This window comes from Trichosurus vulpecula, chromosome 1, assembly GCF_011100635.1.
Source record: "Trichosurus vulpecula isolate mTriVul1 chromosome 1, mTriVul1.pri, whole genome shotgun sequence".
NCBI classification, from domain to species: Eukaryota; Metazoa; Chordata; class Mammalia; order Diprotodontia; family Phalangeridae; genus Trichosurus; species Trichosurus vulpecula.
Window position 1 is genome coordinate 76,040,929 of NC_050573.1, and position 20,095 is coordinate 76,061,023.

Below are 20,095 nucleotides of genomic sequence, written 5' to 3' on the forward strand. Positions count from 1 at the left end.
TAGACCAGGACTCCACATTGCACCTATAGGATGATAGGGTCATAGACTGAGAGCTGGAAGAGACGCCTTAGAGGTGATCTGGTTCAGTCTCCTCATTTTGCACATGAGGGACCCGAGACCCATATAGATTAACTGGTCCAAAGTCATAAAGCAGGTAGCAGAGCTGAACCTCAGGAAGTGTGGGAGGAAATGGAGCATGGAAAAGTGGTGAATAGGAAATGAGCCAGGTCCTTTCGTTTTGTTGACGGTGATGGGGGTCTCCTGCACTCCTCACAGGACCTAGGGGGTCGCCCCAGGCACCAGGACAGGTGCTTGCGGATAGGAGTAAACGAGAGACTGGAGGACCCAAAGGCCAGAGAGACCCAAGAAGTAGCAGTCTCCCCCATCACGTGACAGAATCCCTCTTATGGTTCCGCTTCGTCGCGGTCTTTGATCACGTGACCCTACTGGAGGACGGGCTCCTCCTTTTCCTTCCTCTGCCCCCACCGCTCACCGCCCTTCGCCTTCCTCCCCCCTCTCGAGTCACAGGGCCCGCCCAGCGTCTTGATTGGCTGGGGGGAGGCAGTTTGAACGGCGGACGGAAGCCGCTGCGGCTCAGGTCAAGTCGCGTTCTTTTTTTTTTTTTCTATTCGCTTCCTCGCTCCTCCCCGTGTGTGTCTCGGGAGAAGCCGCAGAGCGAGGAGTCGCCGCCGCCGCAGCCGCCGTCGCCGCGTTTGCTGCCGTCGTCTCCGCAGCCCTGGTCACCGTCGGGTCCCGGTGAGTGGCTCGGCCTGAGCTCTGGTCGGGGCTGCCGGCCGCGGCCTGTGGGGAGGGAGCAGGCGCGCCGGGGCCGGGGCTGGGCCTCAGGGAGCGGCCAGGCCTGTTCGAGGGCTCGGGGCCGGAGAGAGCAGGGCAAGCAGCGAGGGGGTGGCTGGGCGCGGCGGCGGCGGCGGCCGGGCTCGATAGGGGCGAGGAGGCCCGAGGCCTCAGGCCGGCGTGCACTCACCTCCCGGCACCTCCCCTCCCCCCACGCCTTCTCGTCTTTAGCCCGGCCTGGCCCAGAAGGGGCCTCGGCCCTCCCCTTCTTCCCGGGAGCCGGCGCTTCGGGGGCCCCCAATTGGAAACGGGGTGTGTGTGGCGGGGTTAATCACCTCAGGCTTCTGGGTTTGCTGTTGCTTCCCCCATCTCCCCACGTGGCCCCGGGGGTTTTTCTGCCTCCTCATCCCTGCCTCCTCCGGGATGGGGGGCGGGCAGCCCTGATGGCCACTTGTGTCACCAGGAACTGCCCAGAAGAATCTAATCTGCCTTCTTTTCCCTTCCCTGCCGCAATTTAGACCAACCCCCACCATGGACTGGCAGCCAGATGAACAGGGCCTTCAGCAGGTCCTCCAGCTCCTCAAGGATTCCCAGTCCCCCAACACGGCCACTCAGCGAGTTGTCCAGGACGCATCCTTTGGCCCGTTGACCCCTCTATTGTCTTAATAGAAAGAAGGAATGGAGGGACTTAGGGCTGTGGGTCCTTTCCCTCTCCCAGGAACTATAGGCTAGGGCTGGGTGAGATTGTCTGGGCCTGTTAACAACTATATCCTATTGTGTGGGCACATCCTATTCTTTCTCCTGATTCGTCCTTAAGCATTAAAAAGTGCCTACAGTTTACTGCTGTGCCCAGTCAGCACTCTGTCTGGAATGGGAGGGGATGGGTGAGAGAAAAAACCATAATATCACAGAAAAACTGTTAAAATTTTACTCAAAGATCCTCTTAGTCCCACTAATTTTCTCCACTGGTCACTTCTCACTGGGTCTTGGTTTCTTCCTCTGTAAAATCAAGAAGTCACATTTAGATGATGTCTGAGGGCCCTTTCAATGCTACCTCCTCTGATCTTGCTAGAGGGAGAGACCACGAGATCATAGCTTTAGAACTGGAAAGAAACTTAGTGATCATCAAATCTAATTTTCTCCCTTTACAAATGAGGAAACTGAGGCCCAGAGAGGTGTAAATGACTTGGACAAGGTCACAGATTTTAGCCTGAGATGTGATTTGAACCCAAGACTCGCAAGTATGATACTTTATCTACTATACCACACTGTCTCTAAAAGAGCTCTGGTGATGCCAGTGATTGGACATGTGCTCTACCACTGAGCTAAATCCTCTCCAATGCTCTCCAGGCATTTGTGTGAAATTCTTAGCTACAGGGAAGAAGGGAATCTAGGCCAGTTAGGAAATACTCAATCTTCCCATTGATCAGGGACTAGTAAAGCTTGTCTGGGGGTTGCGCATGTAGTAGGATGATCATCATTAAGGATGGATGGGGTTTGTTAAACAAAGACAGAAGATGTTAGGAAGTAGTGTCCAGGGGTCTGATTTCCTCTGCTCTTCACCTGTGTTGCCTAGAAGGGTCAGTACTGAATCAGCTTAGTCCTTAACATTGCCCTACAGAAACTAAAGCAACTAAACCAATTTCCTGACTTTAACAACTACCTGATTTTTGTCCTGACACGATTGAAGTCAGAAGGTAAGCGGATTGCCCCTCGGCTACTTCCCTCTGCCATTCCTATTCTCCTGTCTCTGGCCTAAGGGTTAAGGGGTCTCACAGCCCCATCTTCTTGAGTTCAGCAAGTCCAAATCAGCAGACATTTATGAAGCACCTGTGCTGGTTAAATCATTTCACAGAGGATACAGTGATGAAAAATGGAATAATTCCTGTACTCGAGGAACATTAGTGTAATAGAAGTCATACGTAAACAAGTAGGATATGAAATAGAACGTGATCTATAGACAATGAAATCTAGGGACGTGGGGGAGTTCCTGAGGAAACAGGGAATCAGGGAATCAGGAAGACTTCATGGAGAGATGGAGATGAGCAAGCCACGCGGTGCATTTGAGCCATAGGGGATAGCCTGGGAACATGAAGGTGCAAGGGCTCAGCATAGTATTGTTCTGCTTACAGTACAGTGTGACAGGAGTGCAGAACATCTGGATGTGAGAGGGCCGGTAACGTGAGATGTACCTGGAAAAGTACATTGGAGCCCTTTCTCCCTTACTAGTGCAGCAAGCTGACAGGTAGTTTGGGCCACCTGGATGTCTGAGGTTCTTCAGCTTAGCCCTGAATCCCGCCATCCCATAGGGCCTGGATGATAACTCTGGCTGACAGAAATTGAGTCCCTTATAGTTCTGATGCAGTGTTTTCCTCAATGCCTTTCCCCAGATGAACCAACACGCTCCCTCAGTGGCCTCATTCTGAAGAACAATGTGAAGGCACACTACCAGAGCTTTCCCCCACCAGTGGCTGACTTTATCAAGCAAGAATGTCTCAACAATATCGGTGACGCCTCCTCGCTCATCCGAGCCACTATTGGTAAGGTGGGGTTCAGTGAGGGGAGCTGGATTGGGTGAGGATGCTGTCTCAGTAAGGCTTTATCTCTCTCCATCTCTGCCCTTGCTTGCTCTACCTCAGGGCAGGTACCAGGAAGCCAGTTCAGAGCTTCATGGATTTTCCGTCTTCCCTTCCTCCCACTAGGCATCCTTATCACCACCATTGCCTCCAAAGGAGAGCTCCAGATGTGGCCAGAACTGCTGCCCCAGCTGTGTAACCTGCTCAATTCTGAGGACTACAACACATGTGAGGTAGAAGGCCTTGCAGCCAGCATAGAAGTAAATTAGAATATGCTGCCCGTCCCAGCTATACAGGGGGTCAGGCCCATTTAGGCTGTGTACAGGATTAGACACTTTGTCGGGTCACTGTACCTTTTTTTTTTTTTTGTATGGAGAGGATTGTGTGCTCTTCTCCTATCCCATTGATATCCCACAGTTCCCTTCTCACATATCACATAGGGGGCCTTTGGAGCCTTACAGAAGATCTGCGAAGACTCATCGGAGCTCTTGGACAGTGATGCACTCAATCGGCCTTTGAACGTCATGATCCCTAAATTCTTGCAGTTTTTCAAGCACTGTAGCCCCAAGATCCGGTATGTGGGGCTATTCCTGAGACCACTGGAATATGGGGAATCCAGGGCTGGGGAGGAGAGAGGGCACAGAGGAGTTATGGGCATATCCTCCCTATTTCAGGACTGTTACGGTTAGCAGAGATCACTTGCTAGGGAAGAGGCTGTTAATTGGTGTAAATAGACTGGATTGCTAGTCACCTTTTGCCCTCTCCCATTACTCAAGCTTATCTTGGCCTCTATTCTTGTTCTGTTTCTTCAGGTCCCATGCCATTGCTTGTGTAAATCAGTTCATTATGGACCGGGCCCAGGCACTGATGGACAACATCGACACCTTCATTGAGGTAGGCATTTCGTACTTAGTGCCTGACGGACCTATGGTTGGATGGTGAAAGGAGTGGGGAAGGAGGAACGTTGACCCTTTCTGGGGCCTGGCCCTTTTTGCCCCCTTTGGGTTCAGACTGTTGACTTTTTGGGCTGGGGGGGGTGGGGTATGTCTAGCACCTGTTTGCCCTGGCGGTGGATGAGGACCCAGAGGTTCGGAAGAACGTGTGCCGGGCGCTGGTCATGCTACTAGAAGTCCGAATCGATCGGCTCATCCCCCACATGCATAGTATCATTCAGGTGCGCTGGGGTCTTGGGAGAGGGAGGTGGCCTTCCTAGGACAGCAAAGTCCATAGCATGCTGACCCTCTTTCTTTATGTCCTCTTCTCCTATAGTATATGCTGCAGAGGACTCAGGACCATGATGAAAATGTGGCCTTGGAAGCCTGCGAGTTCTGGCTGACGCTGGCTGAACAACCCATCTGCAAGGAAGTCTTGTCATCCCACCTGGTGCAGTGAGTCCTGCTTGTCTACCTGAAGTCTTCCTCCTCACCCTACCCCTCATCCAAGAGGGTCTTGTTCTCCTGGCCTGTCTTGTTGCCACTTCTCTAGGATCAGGTTGAATGACTTGCCCATGGTCATAGAACTAACTCCTTGGTGGCAGAAGTAAGGCTAGAATTAGAATATGGCTCCTGGTTCCTAATCCAGGTTTCTTGCCATTGAAATCTTTGTAAGTGATTTAAAAGAGGATCTTCTGGGAACCACAGTGGATTGGATTCTGTGTGTCATCCTTAATACAGACTAAATCCATTTTTAAAATTTAAAATCTTGCACAAATGTGCACTTTAGTTATAGAATTAGAATGTGTAGTCTTTGCTCCATGTTAATACCTTTACTCTGAAGTATCTTAGAATTAAAAATATGTGTGCCTTTTAGGGGAGGACTGTAACAACTATTTGATTTAAAAGCTCTTAATTCTAAGAAACAAAAATTGACTTTGATGTAAATCCTGGGGAAGAATTGCTGACATCTTTGACTTTGGTTATTTCCTAGCTAGCATAGCTGAGAAGGCTCATCCAAGCCTCAGGGAGCTGCTGCTTGAGCTCTTCCCAATCACTCCTCCCCCTTCTTTCCTCCCCTTCTCTCCCAGGGAGGGGGTGGATGGACCTGTGGGCAGATTGGTCACAAGGTACCTAAGGTTCACTTAGACTTCCCTTCTCCAGGCTGATTCCAATTTTGGTGAATGGGATGAAGTACTCTGAGATAGACATCATCCTGCTCAAGGTAGGGGTCTCAGGTGTGGTGGGCTGGAGGCGCCCTTAGCTCTTGGGAAGTGATGTATCATTCTTAGCCTGAGTGTTCTTGAAGGTTTCATGTATTCATACTGTCTGATCCCAGGAGGCCTTGCTCTGGAAGGGGAGGGGGGGATGGCAGCAGGTATTGGTCTACCCAGAAACATTAGCCCTGCTGGGCCTTTCCCACAGGGTGATGTGGAGGAAGATGAGGCCGTTCCAGACAGTGAGCAAGACATCAAGCCTCGATTCCACAAGTCTCGCACGGTGACGCTGCCACATGAGGAGGAGCGACCCGAGGACCCTGAGGATCCTGAGGAGGATGACGACGATGATGATGACACCTTGTCTGACTGGAACTTGAGTGTGTTGGGGCTGGTGTTAGAGGCAGGGAAGGGGTAGGGACCGATGCCCAAGGACAATTTCCCTGACGCAGTTGTCATCCTTGTTCCTGTGGTGATGACGGTCATATTCATTCTGCCTGATCCCATGGGACCTGACGGGGTGGAGTGCCTGATGCAGGGGGTGACCGCTCCTTCCCCTGGTTTTAGGGAAATGCTCAGCAGCGGCATTGGATGTCTTGGCCAACGTTTTCCGGGAGGAGCTGCTTCCTCACCTGCTGCCTCTGCTGAAGGGGTTGCTTTTTCACCCAGAGTGGGTCATCAAGGAGTCTGGGATCCTGGTCCTAGGAGCCATTGCTGAGGGTGAGAGCCAAAGTGGGTCAGGGAACACAGGTTGGGAAGCACCCGGCCTAGATGTATGTGCCTTGGGTGCTTGCTGAGTGTATATCCTCCCCACTCTTCCAGGCTGTATGCAGGGCATGGTTCCGTACCTGCCCGAGCTCATCCCCCACCTGATCCAGTGCTTGTCGGACAAGAAGGCTTTGGTACGATCCATTGCCTGCTGGACGCTGAGCCGCTATGCCCACTGGGTGGTCAGCCAGCCGCCAGACATGCACTTGAAGCCTTTGATGACTGAACTACTGAAGCGAATCCTGGATGGCAACAAGCGTGTGCAGGAGGCAGCCTGCAGGTGATGCCACTATGAATCCCTTTCCTGGCCTATGCTACCTGCCCTCGCACCTAGACTCTGAGCACTTAGCAAGGGTGGTCTTAGGGACTTGGTGGGAACAGCCTTTGAACTTGGCTTACTGTCTTCCCTGGATATGACGAACAAGTACTGTTTGATGTCAAACTGATTTCTGTTGTATTCATACTGTCTGATCCTGGGCATGCCAGGCCTCTTCCCTTGGGCAACCTGGCTACCTGGGCTTTCCCTTACCATGATGCTTAAACCCTTTCCACAGTGCCTTTGCTACCCTGGAAGAGGAGGCCTGCACAGAGCTGGTCCCTTACCTGAGCTTCATCCTGGATACTCTTGTGTTCGCCTTTGGCAAGTACCAGCACAAGAACCTCTTGATCCTATATGATGCCATTGGGACACTCGCTGACTCTGTGGGCCACCACCTCAACCAGCCAGTGAGTGTTGAGTGCCTGGGAGCTCTCTAGGTTTCTTTCTTTACTCCCTCTTCTCTCCTTCATTACTCTTTTACCTTTCCATCCTTGTTAGGAATACATCCAAAAGCTGATGCCCCCCCTGATCCAGAAGTGGAATGAATTGAAAGATGAAGACAAGGACCTCTTCCCATTATTGGAAGTGAGTGGGGAGAGTTGGCTGAGGTTGATTATCTCCCTAGTGACTGTCTCCATTCTCAGAGGAAGAATGGTTTGGGTTAATTTTGTCCATTCCTTGTCCCCAAATCCAGACCTTTGAGTGTCTCCGAAAGTACTGTACACCTGATGTGTGGCACAGAACTTCATGCCCACCTCTTGGGTTGGCATGGTGGCCAGGGTTTGGTAGCCCATCCCCTACCTGCCTCTTTTCCTATCCACACAGTGCTTGTCGTCTGTGGCCACAGCCCTGCAGAGTGGCTTCCTGCCCTACTGTGAGCCTGTGTATCAGCGCTGTGTCACGCTTGTCCAGAAGACGCTGGCCCAGGCTATGGTAGGTCTCGGGCGCTTTGGGATCCTCCTACCCATTTCTCCCTTCTCTACGGCTCTCCTGACTTTTCCTCTCCACTCTGTAGATGTACAACCAACACCCAGACCAGTATGAGGCCCCTGACAAGGACTTCATGATTGTGGCCCTAGACCTCCTCAGCGGGCTGGCTGAGGGCTTGGGAGGCCAAGTGGAGCAGCTGGTTGCCCGCAGCAACATAATGACTCTGCTTTTCCAGTGTATGCAGGTGAATTGTCCTCACGCCCCTTTTGCTTGTTCACAGAGCACGCACTTGTTTTTAGATGTTTTTAGAGTGTGATGTCTTGAGCCAGCAGTTGAGGTCTGAATTGGAATAAGACGATGTCCCTTCCCCCGAGTTCGGTGTCTCGTTGAGGAGCCAAGTGTGTGGCTGGCAGAGTGGCATAAGCAGCAGGCTTTGTGGGAGGTCACAGGAAGGAGTGATGAGAGGGATGCCTCAGGGCTGCTTTGAGTTGGGTCTTGAGAGTGGATAGAATTTCCTTAAGGAAGAAATTGGGGAAGTAGAATGTTGGAGGAAAAGGCAGAGATAAAGTCATGGGCATCATATTCAGGGCACAGTAAAGCTAGCCATTTGGCTGGAGAGGCGGTTGTGCCCACCTATTTGGACACTGACCTTTGGCTGTTTCCCCCTTTCCGCAGGACACCATGCCAGAAGTCCGTCAGAGCTCCTTTGCTCTCCTGGGAGACCTTACCAAAGCTTGCTTCATGCATGTCAAGCCCTGCATCGGTATTTGCTAAGGATCTGCTGCCCCTCACCTTATAGTCCATACTGCTAGCTCTGCCACTCTCCTGGAAGGTGTTGGGGGGGTGTGCCATTGATCTTGTCTAGTCTGAAGGATATCTGGGGCAGGGAAAGCTTTAGGTTTCAGTGCTCCTGCCACATTCTCTCCTTCCCTGTACTTCCTCTTCTGTAGCGGTATCTCACTCCTAACCTCTCTCCTCAGCTGAGTTCATGCCAATCTTGGGCACTAACCTGAATCCTGAGTTCATCTCCGTCTGTAACAATGCCACCTGGGCCATTGGGGAGATCTGCATGCAGATGGGTGAGTGCCTAGGGTCCTACAAAATGTTTGGAGTAGAAGATGGAGGCAGGAAGTCACTGACTCCCCCCTTATCCCCTAGGGGCCGAGATGCAGCCCTATGTGCAGATGGTCCTCAACAATCTGGTGGAAATCATCAACCGCCCCAACACCCCCAAGACCCTGTTGGAGAACACAGGTGGGAGCCCAGGCCCAACCTGGGCAGTCTTTTCCCCCCACCAATCTGGGGAGCTATTTTCCCCCCAGTGGGGGTCCCCTTTTCCCCTTAACCTTGGAGCCCCATATGCCCCTATATTCCTGTGCTGAACTAGCTGGGGCCAGGCCCCCAGTCCTCTTCTCCCCATGGTCTGGGAAAGAGAGAAATCCACAGGAAATAGCCTGATTCTCTGGGCCAGTGACCCAGTCCAGCCTCCTTCCCCAAATAGGGGTTAAGGGACTGAGCCCCCACTGGGGCCTGAAGCCTAGTACAGTTGTACGAGGCATCTTCTGTCCCCCCCTGCTGGCTCCTCTAGAGTGAGTCTGCGGGGGCTGGGGCCAGGGCGGGGGTCGGTGCCCCCACCCAGAGGCCCTGCCACGTACAGTCCCGGGGCCACTCGGGGTTTCAGGTCGCCTGACGAGTCCCTCTGCCATTCCAGCCATCACCATCGGCCGCCTGGGCTACGTGTGCCCACAGGAGGTGGCGCCCATGCTCCAGCAATTCATCAGGCCCTGGTGGGTGTGTGTGCTGCCCGTGGCCCTGCTTTCCCTCCTCCCCCTTCCCTTCTCCTCCCCAGGCCCTGATCCTATCCCAAAGTGCATGTCAGCCTTCCATTCCCTGCCCTTCTCTTGTGTCCCTCCTTTGCTTTGTCTTCCTGACTGGGCCATTGCTCTTTGAGCTGCCTGCCCAGTCCACTCTCCCTCTGCCCTGCTGCAGGTGCACATCTCTCAGGAACATCCGAGACAACGAGGAGAAGGACTCGGCCTTCCGGGGCATCTGTATGATGATCGGGGTGAACCCTGGAGGGGTTGTGCAGGTAGAGGGGCTGGGGAATGGGAGGAGAAGAGGCTTTGCTCCCCTGGGACCATAGCATTAGGGGTGCTGACAGCCCCTCACAGCCGGAGTGGGTGGGGTCTTTGTTTTCAGGATTTTATTTTCTTCTGTGATGCCGTGGCCTCCTGGGTGAGCCCTAAGGATGACCTTCGGGACATGTTTTATAAGGTGAGTACTGGGGCTCCTGTGTCCTTCTGCCTAGGAGTACGGCACCTCTTCTATGTCCTTCCTTTTCCTTCCTCAGATACTCCATGGCTTCAAAGACCAGGTGGGGGAAGAGAACTGGCAGCAGTTTTCGGAGCAGTTCCCACCCCTGCTCAAGGAGAGATTAGCTGCCTTCTACGGCGTCTAGGTGAAGCAGGGAGACCACGCACTAGGTAAGGGAGGATGCTCCTGGAGGGTGGGGTGGGGCCCTGGAAGCTGGGGACTGGGACAGGGTGGGACAGAAGTTCTCCTGCTGATGCTCCCTCCTTCTACTCTATTCCCAGGTTCCTGACGGCGTTGGGAGGGGTTGCTGGGAGCTCATCAGCATCCAGGTGTTGCAGTGCCCTGTCAGTGGGGGGTTAGGGAGGAGTACGTGGGACACAAAACTAAACGACTTCCCGTCTTCCTGCCATTGCGGGGGTGGGGGGTGGGGGGGCCTCCACGCTCATTCTACAAACCAGGGGCTTTCATCTCTGGCAGAAGCCTGAGCAGTGCCAGCCACATGGGGGGCGGTGGGTGGGGGGAGGACTCGCTGCAACAGGATCTTGTTTTGGAGGAGGAGGAGGAGGAGGAGGAAGGGGAAACAAACAGGGAAAGGGAATTGTTCTCTGATCCGAGAGACACTGACACAGATGGTCTCTCGAGTGAGCACAGAGTAGGGTTAAAAAACGTTTAAAAATGAATGGAAAAATAGAACAAGCAGCCACTATTCTGGTACTGCCCATCAGTCTGGCGGGGTGGGGGGTGTCGCTGTGGGGATTATGGTGCATCCAGATTGGTGGGAGGGGGCTTTGCCTGTTTCTCCCACCTTTTTCCCTGACTGCATGGTGACATTTAGAGTAGCGAATCCTGTGAGTTAGGCCATAATGACTTAATGTAACCTTCATCTAGAGTTTAAGATGCTTCTGTAATAGGTGCTGTGCAATGGTCCGAAGAAGGCCATGACAGAGGGTCCCAGCTGGCAAGAGCCCAGGGCCTTGGGGCCAGGGGTGGGGAGGGAGAAAAAGAAGGTACAGAGCCTCCTCTGGGCTGTCTAGCCCAGCCATTCATCCAGGAGGGGAGCCATTTCCTGGGCCCTGGGCCCTGCTACGCTGGTCAGCACTGTAGAGACGCATGCTTCCAAAGCCACTGCTCAGCGAATTCTCCTCTCACTGGTTGTGCACCTGTATCTCGTGCTGCTGCTGCTGCTGCTGCATTTACTTCACCTTTCCCTTTCAAACCCAGTGGGGAGGGGGGGCAAAGGGGGGAGGAGGTAGCAGCTGGGAGATGGGGGGGGGTTGGAGCATATGTTGAGCCCCTTGACCTGGGTCCACGGTCTCCCAGCCTCTGTCCTGAGGCTGCCTAGCAATCTTCCCACCGGGAGGAGAACTGTTTGCTTCTCTACCATTGTTGGTTCCCCATACGTGGATGAGCCCTAAGATATCTGAGCGTAACTGAAATGCAACTTTAGTATCTTCTTTCTCTCTCCTAGAAATTTTGATAGGACAGTCTTAGGGGTTCCTTCCTGTTTCCTTTTCTGTCCTGTTATGGCCTCAAGGCCACCCTTTTCTTGTCTCATTTTATTTAACGTTTTTGGTCCTGGGACAATGGCTGGAACCAGCTTTGGCAGTAACCAAGAAAGGCTTTCTTCTGGGTGGTTTACTTGCTGGGAATTAAGTCAGCCAAGTGGTGGCAGTAGGAATCTCAGAGCCTGGTGAATCTGAGAGGGGAAAGTGAAATGGATGGCCCATAGCACTTCCACTTCTTCATTCCCTCAGTTTTCACCAAGAACCCACAAGGGAGAAGTGGTTAGTTGAGGCAGATTGCCTAGGACAGGGACTTTCCTAAATGCTGCCCACCCTGGACCTAAGGAATCCAGGTCTGATAATTTTCTTGGGCTTGGGAACTGTCAGGGTCTTGTAGGACTCCAGATGGGTATGGGTGACGAGGGGCTGGGGGTTACAGTGAGAAAGGATCAGTGTAGTATTCCTGGAGAGGTTTTACTAATGGGCTTTGATGGAAGCAAACTTTATTGGGAAGCATTCCCCCTCCAGCAGCTTTCTGCTCCCTCTTGTCTCCTCTGTTTTTGGACTTGGTGTCTTGTCAGCCCTTCCCTAGGGGCTAAGATCTCCCTTTTTTTCCTTTCTTGGTTGATGCCCTGCAACTTTTCTGTCTACCTTCCACCTCAGGATGGGGAACCCTGTAGCTTTGAGTCAGGGCCTGTCCCTTCCATTTCTTCTTTCATCCCTCACTCACCATTTCAAGCGTGGTGTCACGCACATTCCTCAGCTCAGCTTTTTAATTTAATTTTTTAAAATCGCGTAAAAACTCGAGCAGGTCTCTGGGAGCCGTTTACAAATGTTTTTTTTTGTTTTTATTTTTTGTTAATTTTATTTTAAAAATTCTGGTTATTTGGAGAACCCTTTCCCCTGGGGTGCTGGAGGCATAACCTTGTAGCAATCCGGGCTATGCCTTTGCTCAGCTCAGGGTGAGAGGTCCGGGTTTAGCCTCCGCGGGGCCCAGAGAAGGGGATGGGGGGAGCAAGGTTTTTTTTTTTTTCCAGATTATTTAATTTTTTAGTTTGTTTTATTTAAAATTTTCGGTTTTTTTGCACAATGAAGTTAACGCTCCATGATCCAACTGCCTCTGCCTCTGTTTGAGTTAGTTTCTGATTTCGGGAGTTTGCTTGGCCTGGGTGACGGTGCTGACTCTAGTTTTTAGCCTCCTGTCTGTTGAATCCTCGATTTGTACATTTGTAAATGTGCTGTAATGTTTCCTATGGTAAAACTGCTGTGGATTAGTGTTGAAGCAACTGCTTGCACCTTTGCTCCAATGAGATTTTTCTCATTTTATGTATAATTTTTTGTTGACTAAAAACCAGTTTCTTGTGACTCAAGTTTTTTGGCCTCCGCCTTTGTGTCTGCCTGGGGTGGCCGCCGCCCCCCGGGATAATGAGCGGGCCGCCGTCTGGTGGGATGGGGGCCGGGGATCACCGGGGGGCCCACCAGCCCGAGCGGTCCCACCCCGGGCCTCTACGGCCCTGCCTAGAAGCAGCGGAAACGACCGTCTCCCCTACTTCCGTTCGTGTACTGCCCGGCGGCTGTTATGTGACGTCATCACTCAGCGCCGGAAGTAACACCCTGGTGCCTTGGAGACGAAATGCGGCTGGGGCGGCGGCGCCCGAGCGGGTGATAGGTGGGAGGTGGGGCGGTTCCCGGGCAGGACCTTCAACCCGCCGTCGGCCCTATCTCCTATTGCCCGGCTCCCAATAGCTCAGTGTGGTGCGGTGGGAAGAGCCCTGGATTCGAGTTCTGCCTCGGCCACTATACTGCTAGTGTGACACTGGGCGAGTCACTAGTCTGAGCCTCGGTGTCTTCATAAAGTGGGGGGTTGGATTAGGGGGCCCGCAGGGGCCGTTCCAGCCCTCATCCTGTGATCGCATGCTCTCAGGGTGCCACCCCCCCCAATCTGGGCCCCCCAGGGTTATCTCCCCGGCATGGAGCCACCCCCCGACGACGACACCCAGGACTGGGATGAGGACTCGGACCCTGACACGGACCCAGACACCCAAGCCCAGGAATACATCGACCGGGTTCTGGGCTCGCCCGACCCGGCCCTGGCCCGAACGGTCCTGGTACCTCCTCCGCCCACGGTCAGCCCCAGGCCATCCCCCGCGGAGCTGTGGCGGGAGTCCAGGCGGTCCCCCGGAGGCGAGCCCGGCCCGGCCGCTTCCGGGCTTCTGGGTCTGCCGCTGGAGCTGATCCTGGAGATCTTCTCCTATCTGGAGGCGAGGCTGGTGCTGGGGGTCCTGCCCCTGGTGTGCCGGTCCCTCCGAGACATCGTTCAGGACCAGGTTATGTGGAAGATCCGCGTGCAGAAGCTCCTTGGGGGGGCCTACCCCGTGGTGGAAGGTGCGAGGGGCCAGGGGAGGGACCCGACCCCGAGCTGACCTCGGGGTTTTACTGGGTGAAGGGCGTTTGGGGGCGTCGAGGTGATCTCCTGGGCCACGTGCCTGGAAGGAGGGGGCTCTGTGGTGGGGAGGAGGCTAGAGAGGACAGGCTTCCTGCACGGGGCAAGGTTCAGACCTCACTCCCCCCGCAGAGGAGGACTTCGACTGGCCAGCTGCCTGCATCGAACTGGAGGAGCACTTGGGGCGCTGGGCAGACGACGGGCGACGGGCCGAGTACTTCAGCTTGTCTGACGGGCACTTTGCGTCCATCGACTCTGTGCTCCTGCTGCAGGTGAGGACCAGGCAAGCCTCCGGAGTGGGGAGGTCGGAAACAATCTCGACTTGAATTTGAGGATTTAGAGCTGCGAGAGACCTTAGCTACGGTAACAGATCCGATTTCTATCACTTTGTAGGTTTGCAAAGCATAACCTCTGAGGGATAGAGAGCAAGTGATAGATGACAAATTTTTATATTTGAGAGGTGAGAAAACCGAAGCTCAAAAGTTTAATAATTTTTTGGAGGCGATCCGGGTTTAGTTACTTGCCCAGGGTCACACAGCTAGAGTTTAATTACTTTTTGAGCTCCACTCCCCATATCACCTGTTGGACATCTCCCCCTGGATGTACAGACATGTCAATGCTACATGTCCAAAACTCAACTCATCTCTTTTATCCAAACCTACCCTTCTTCCTAGCTTCCTGTTTCTGCCAAGGCCACCAGCATCTTGAACTCTTCCCTCTCCTTTACCCCCGCATCCAGTTAGCAGCCAGTCCAGTTACCTTCCACAACATCTGTCAGATCCAAGCCATGGGCCCTGGTCACCTGTTGCCCTGATGGTTACAATTCATCTCCTTGCCTCATCTCATCCATCTACTGCATGGATGTCTCTCTCCAGCTTGAGGAGCTTCAATAGGAGAAAATGCTGATCGTTTAAAGAGGATTTAGAGCCCCTCACAAAATCCGGCTGCGTCCTGTCTCCAAGATTTACTGTATCTCATTCCTCCTCCTCCTGCATTTCTTCCCAACTAGCCTATTTGTTGTTCTTCCAACTTGGAATTAGACCTTTGCTGCACATGTTCCTCACGTTAGCCTCCTTCCTGTCACAGCTCAAGTGCCTTTTCCTAAAAAAGCCTTTGGCTTACTTTAACACTCTGTAATGAATGTCAATGATCTTACCCAGTGAGCTGGTTATTACTAATTACCAGAGCCAGAATTTGAACTCTAATCCTAAGCATAGTAGAAAGAACTCTGTATTTGGAGTTGAAGAACTTGATTTGTGGCCTTGGGCATATAGCTTAAATTTTCTGGGCTTCAGTTCCCTCATCTGTATTGTGATGGGGTTAGATCAGATAATCTCAAAGGTCACATGTAGCTCTTAAGTCCTGTCCTGGGACTGTATTCTAAGCTTTTTAATGGCCCTGGCACCCCACCTGTGTCCTCCTTCAGGGTGGGGCGCTCTGTGTCTCTGGCTCCCGGGACCGCAATGTCAACTTATGGGACTTAAGACAGCTTGGAGCAGACCCAGGCAAGGTTCTGGTCAAGGCCCTGGGTACCCAGCGGAGCGGGACCCACAAGGTGAGAGATCGGGAGCCAAAGTCTGGGGTGATGCTCCTGCTGGCTCATGCCTGTGCCTCCCAATGGGACTCCATGCCCTGATTCCCCAATTCTCCAGGGCTGGGTCTGGTCACTGGCTGCCCAGGATAACCGTGTCTGCTCGGGCTCCTGGGATAGCACTGTGAAGCTCTGGGACATGGAGGCTGATGGGCAGCAGTTTGGGGAGATCAGGTATGTGGTGGGCACAGGGGAGGGAGCACTAAGGTTCAGGCCTTGCGAGGATGGAGAAGTATGAGGCCCAGAATGCATTCCTGTCTCTCTAGGGGCAAGGCTGCAGTGCTCTGTCTCTCCTACCGTCCTGACATCTTGGTCACTGGCACCTACGATAAGAAAGTGACTGTTTACGACCCCCGAGGTGGGTCTGCAGAATCCTGGGTAGAGATAGGGAAAGCAGGATTCCCAGGGAGTGTAGGAGATGGCTTTGTCAAGCCAGAGAAGACTCTTTTAGGGTTGAGAGCCAGGGGCTGCTTCTACTAGCTGGGGGTGGTCGATGATATTGTCATAGTCAGGGATCAAGTTTCAGAACAGGGGCTTCCCAAGAATCCACCTGGCCTGGACCTGGAGCCCTTGGAAGGGGGGAAGCGACCAGCTATTCTAATGCTTGACCCACCGTTGGTATAGCGGGCCAGGCCTTGGTGAAGAGCAGGAGGTTGCATTCCAGTGCTGTGCTGGCCTTGTTGGCTGATGACCAGTATATCATCTCAGGAAGTGAGGACCGAACCTTGGTGGTGTTTGAGCGACGGACCAACAGTGTCCTACAAAGGCTGCAGGTGCTGGGACCCATCGGGGCCAGGGGATGGGGTGGGGGTGGGAAGTGGCTCCAGGTTTGGTGTTGCCCTTGCCCCTGCCCTTGCCCTGCCTCCATCCTTGATTGGGGGGAAAGCGGGGGAAGGGGTGGTGCTCAGCCTCTGAGCAGCCCTTGGGGTGGAGTGGAGGGCAGGGCCTGATCTTTCCTCCTCTGAGCCTTCCTCTTCTTGCCACCAGCTGGAGTCATACCTACTGTGCATGTCCTACCAAGACCCCCAGCTCTGGGCTGGGGACAACCAGGGCCTGCTCTATGTGTTCGAGAACCATGGAGGCCAGTTCAAGCATGTCAGGGTGTGGTAATTCTCAGTTTTACTCACTTTGGCTCAACCTCCTCCCTTGCCCATTTCTCTTCTGGCATTGGGGACAGGAGGGGGATCCATGGCAAATAATCCCCCAAGGTTTCAGTGGCTTCCTCTTTTAAACAAAAGGTTTGGGCTGGGTGATCCCTAAGCCTGTTTTTGGTTTTTGCTTTTGTTTTTCATTCTAAGAATTGGGAAAGGGGGTGAGCAGAAGGGCCCTGGATTAGCAGCTGCCCCGGGAATATGGTCTTAGTTGGGGACAGGGTTAAGAGGGTGTGAGGAAAGCAGGAGCCTGGTGTTGGGTGATAAAACCCCTGTGTCCCATCCCTTGTGTCTCTTCCCTGTAGTCCTTCGATGTGGGGCATAGGTCACAAATCACTGGTATTGAACATTCCTTGGGGACACTTTATACAACGTCAACAGACAAGACCATTCGGGTAAGCACCAGCTGGCCAGGGTCCCCGAAGCACGCTGCCTACCCTCACCTCCAGACCCTCAGCCTAGTTTCTCCTCCCCAGGTACATGTGCCCACTGACCCACCACGGACCATCTGTACCCGAAGCCACCACAATGTTCTTAATGGGGTAAGGCCGTTCTTCCCAAACTCTGCCTTGCTATACCCTCTTCCCCCTGCACTCTAGTAAGGTCATTTTTCCTGATCTCCCTCTTCCAGGTCTGTGCTGATGGCAACGTGGTGGTAGCGGCATCCGGGGGCCTGTCCTTGGAGGTATGGCGATTGAAGCCCTGAAGAAGAGGGGACCCAGAGGACTGGGTCTGGCTGAGGCATCTTGGCACCTGTGCTGCTGTCCACATTCCCCCATCACCGTCCCAATCCCTGTTGTTGGGAACCATCCCAACTCTCCAGGTCTCAAGCCTGGTTTTGTGGTGCTATCAGAGTCCCTGGCCGTTTTCTCTAGTGGTGGCTGGGACAATATTGCTCCCACTGTGCAAGCTCATAGTTCCTGATGGGGGATAAACCCCATCACCCAGGACTGGAAGAGCGTTGAGGGTCCCTCCAGTGAGGGCTGGGCCTCATTCCCTCCCCTATCCCCACCTCCCTGTTATTATTATTGGAATACCCCTTTCTCTTGCTCTTGAGGCCAAAGCTCAGGAATAAACTCGTTGGACGATTCCCTGTTGCTGTGACCTGTGTACTGCCAGGCTTCTGCCTGTGATGTGGGGTGTCTGTGCCTTTGTGTGGGTGGAGATTGGATATCTATGTGGCACTCTGCTCAGGGGGCTGTCACTTCTGACTTTGCAGTTGAGACTCTTTTTTGTGACCGTGTACACTCGATTATGGTGTCCGGAATGGCAGCAATAGGCCTGTGACAGGAGAACCATATTTGTCAGAGACTGAGTGAGAGACCATGCAATGGGTGGGTGTGAGAGGCGTCTATAGACACTCGGGTCCTTGGGAGGTCAGAGTGATTCTTGGTTCTTTCCAGACATGAACAAATAATTCACACATGAAGCGGAGGACTTTAATAAGGTGACTCATTTTCCTGGGGCTCTCAGACCCTCTGTGGAATCAAAGGGATAGGAGAGGAGCTAAAGGAGTCATTTTTGGGGGGAGGGGTCACAGGGTCTAACGATTCAGGAATATTGGGAAGTGAAGTGCTGTGGGGTGGGGTATATCTCAAGCCATAGGGACCTGGTGCCAGGGCACCTTAGGACAGAAATATGAGGAGTCTCTTGATAGGGGTGTTGAATCAGGAATTCCAAGGGAGGAATCTCACAGTGTGAGCGTCTAAAGACACAAGTATTCCTTGAGAGGGGGTCACAGGATGACGCATGGCTTCTTCTCCTTGAAGGGGTTGACAGCAGCTGGGATGCCCATGAGGAATGGGTCACTCTTGGCATGTTCCACACAGTACTGCAAGAGCTCCCCTGCTGCCTTGGATACCTAAGGTCAGATCAGGGCCTAGCTAGTCACCAGGGACCCAGGCCCACCCCCACCCCCAGCCCATCCTCTCCCAGTCTTGAGTCCTCACCTGGACACGGTCAATGCCAGCCTCCATCCGCAGCTGCTCCACTGCCCGGCGTGCTTGGCCTATGTCACTGCCACTTGACATCTTGCTGGACATCTGCCATATGGGTGAGAGGGGCTTGGAGCTGCCTGAATGTGATCAAGCTCCCCTGGCTCCTTGCAGTGAGAGATCAGCTCTCCAGCCCCCACACCCCAGTTCCTTCCCAAGTCACAGCTGGACCCCCTTGCACTCACAGACTTGTCCTGCCACTTAACTGTGTGACTATGACCTTAGACAAGTTATCCTGAATCCCCACCGCCACCTCTGCCTCATCTTCTGAGAAATGACCTAGAGGATCTCTGCAGCCTTTCCTAGCTTTAAATGCTAGGGTTCCCAAGCCGGCTTCCTTCATTGTCTGGCCCAGGGCCAAGACTGAGGAGGGATGGATCATTTCCTGGAAGGCAAGAAAGGCTAGGCAAGCATTGAATGTGGTCTCAGGATCCAGATTCAAGGCTCAACTCTTTAAGTCTCTTTCCTTCTCTGGGCCTCGGTTTCTTTGTAAAATAAAGATACTGGCCTGAATAATTTTTTAACCTTTCTACTCTAAATCCTATGATCCTCACCTCTCCAAAGAGAGAGTACTCTCTCTGTTAAGGTCTGGTTCTGGTTAGTGCCCAGGGAGCAATGCAGCCTCCCTCATCCACTAATAATAGCCCAGCCCCCTGGACTCCTAGGGTCTGGGCTGTTCCTTTCTTCTTTCCCACCAGTGCCTTTGAAGCCAGGACACCCAGGGAGTGAAATGTCTCTGCCAGGAAACAGCACCAGCTGCAGTGGCTGTGGGGTGGGAAGTCCCTTTGAGGGGTAGGCAAGGGATGAACATCACAGCAACCCCATCTGTCAGGCAGGAACCCAGAAAAAACCTAGTGTTGGGGGTCCAACCATATAGCTTGATGTCTTGGCATCCTGCCTGATTTCATGGATCATAGGATATCACTGCGAGAAGGAATAGAGATCACCTACAGTGGTGGTCTCCAAAGTAGCATCCATGCACTCTCAAGGGGGATATGGCATGACCCCAAGTGGTACATGACCAGAGGGCTAGGAAGATGGGTTGCATCTCACTTTCCCCTCCATAAGCAATCGTGGGATGATTTGCAACTCACCCATACCAAAAGAAAAATAATAAAGGATCCTTTTCCTCCTCTACTGTGTCTATAGAAATGCTTAATTTGGTGTTGGTTAAATTCAGAATAAACACCATTCTGCTATCTTCCCCGCCCCGCCGCATCCCACCACTGGCCTCTTGTGGCCCCATCGGGTACCTGTCCCTCAGGGTAATTCTAGCCTCATCCTGACACAGCGAAACCTGTGGCAGATGTGAGTGCCTGCCAAGGCAGGGCCGTGCCACCAAAATGCTCTTATGGTCAGACACTGCTTCCCAGGAGGGAGCACCACTTCACCCCTCCCCACTGCATTGTCACTGAGTCACTGAGAACAAGGATACATTGTGGTCCTTTCAACCCTAAGGAACTTCCCTATTCCTGGCACCCAAGTTGTCCTAGTCCTTAGTCGTAGTCCTTAATTCCTGCCTCGGCCCAAATAGCCCATCAACAGTGGTCTTCTTTCTACCTCT

At 53.1% G+C, this 20,095-nt stretch overlaps 3 protein-coding genes and 2 non-coding genes across 7 annotated transcripts; 4 read left to right on the forward strand and 1 right to left on the reverse strand.

Annotated features, from left to right (window-relative positions):
* Positions 1–494: 494 nt before the first annotated feature.
* Positions 495–12,717, forward strand: TNPO2 (transportin 2). 2 transcript variants are annotated; one of them, XM_036762267.1, is made up of 25 exons: positions 495–756; positions 1,314–1,425; positions 2,417–2,492; positions 3,186–3,335; positions 3,498–3,604; positions 3,812–3,945; positions 4,184–4,265; positions 4,423–4,545; positions 4,641–4,759; positions 5,468–5,528; positions 5,729–5,900; positions 6,088–6,240; positions 6,343–6,568; positions 6,843–7,014; positions 7,106–7,192; positions 7,433–7,540; positions 7,623–7,781; positions 8,213–8,300; positions 8,518–8,616; positions 8,696–8,791; positions 9,249–9,324; positions 9,527–9,626; positions 9,737–9,811; positions 9,888–10,020; positions 10,132–12,717. In XM_036762267.1, the coding sequence occupies exons 2-24, from the start codon at positions 1,327–1,329 to the stop codon at positions 9,993–9,995; spliced, it is 2,670 nt and encodes an 889-aa protein (XP_036618162.1). In that variant the 5' UTR covers positions 495–756; positions 1,314–1,326; the 3' UTR covers positions 9,996–10,020; positions 10,132–12,717. The 2 variants fall into 2 exon arrangements, with proteins under 2 accessions (XP_036618162.1, XP_036618154.1); XM_036762259.1 differs by having other exon boundaries at positions 613–756; positions 9,219–9,324.
* LOC118835096 lies at positions 5,572–5,641 on the forward strand. The gene has a single exon (XR_005009446.1). It is a non-coding gene; the product is annotated as a small nucleolar RNA SNORD41 (small nucleolar RNA).
* Positions 6,696–6,764, forward strand: LOC118835095. The gene has a single exon (XR_005009445.1). It is a non-coding gene; the product is annotated as a small nucleolar RNA SNORD41 (small nucleolar RNA).
* Positions 12,718–12,944: 227 nt separating the features above from the next.
* Positions 12,945–17,628, forward strand: FBXW9 (F-box and WD repeat domain containing 9). Its single transcript, XM_036745371.1, has 10 exons — positions 12,945–13,737; positions 13,928–14,067; positions 15,222–15,350; positions 15,448–15,560; positions 15,653–15,744; positions 16,011–16,159; positions 16,374–16,487; positions 16,843–16,932; positions 17,014–17,079; positions 17,169–17,628. Exons 1-10 carry the CDS (start codon positions 13,323–13,325, stop codon positions 17,241–17,243), a joined length of 1,383 nt encoding a protein of 460 aa, XP_036601266.1. The 5' UTR covers positions 12,945–13,322; the 3' UTR covers positions 17,244–17,628.
* Positions 17,629–18,235: 607 nt separating this feature from the next.
* GNG14 (G protein subunit gamma 14) lies at positions 18,236–18,579 on the reverse strand. Of its 2 annotated transcripts, none has more exons than XM_036742136.1 (2): positions 18,487–18,579; positions 18,236–18,398 (listed from the first exon to the last, which is right to left on the reverse strand). In XM_036742136.1, exons 1-2 carry the CDS (start codon positions 18,577–18,579, stop codon positions 18,273–18,275), a joined length of 219 nt encoding a protein of 72 aa, XP_036598031.1. In that variant the 3' UTR covers positions 18,236–18,272. The 2 variants fall into 2 exon arrangements, with proteins under 2 accessions (XP_036598031.1, XP_036598030.1); XM_036742135.1 differs by having other exon boundaries at positions 18,436–18,579.
* Positions 18,580–20,095: the final 1,516 nt, after the last annotated feature.

What these genes read in the sequence shown, in the direction of transcription:
- FBXW9 (XM_036745371.1), top strand. Translation starts at nt 13,323, where the DNA reads ATGGAGCCACCCCCCGACGACGACACCCAGGACTGGGATGAGGACTCG. An exon ending in GACTGTTTACGACCCCCGAG is followed by an intron (nt 15,745 to 16,010) that starts GTGGGTCTGCAG and finishes CCGTTGGTATAG; the next exon opens with CGGGCCAGGCCTTGGTGAAG. An exon ending in CAACAGACAAGACCATTCGG is followed by an intron (nt 16,933 to 17,013) that starts GTAAGCACCAGC and finishes TCTCCTCCCCAG; the next exon opens with GTACATGTGCCCACTGACCC.
- TNPO2 (XM_036762259.1), top strand. Translation starts at nt 1,327, where the DNA reads ATGGACTGGCAGCCAGATGAACAGGGCCTTCAGCAGGTCCTCCAGCTC. An exon ending in TAGACATCATCCTGCTCAAG is followed by an intron (nt 5,529 to 5,728) that starts GTAGGGGTCTCA and finishes CCTTTCCCACAG; the next exon opens with GGTGATGTGGAGGAAGATGA. An exon ending in TGCTTTTCCAGTGTATGCAG is followed by an intron (nt 7,782 to 8,212) that starts GTGAATTGTCCT and finishes CCCTTTCCGCAG; the next exon opens with GACACCATGCCAGAAGTCCG.
- GNG14 (XM_036742135.1), bottom strand. Translation starts at nt 18,579, where the DNA reads ATGTCCAGCAAGATGTCAAGTGGCAGTGACATAGGCCAAGCACGCCGG. An exon ending in GGGGGTGGGGGTGGGCCTGG is followed by an intron (nt 18,399 to 18,435) that starts GTCCCTGGTGAC and finishes ATCTGACCTTAG; the next exon opens with GTATCCAAGGCAGCAGGGGA.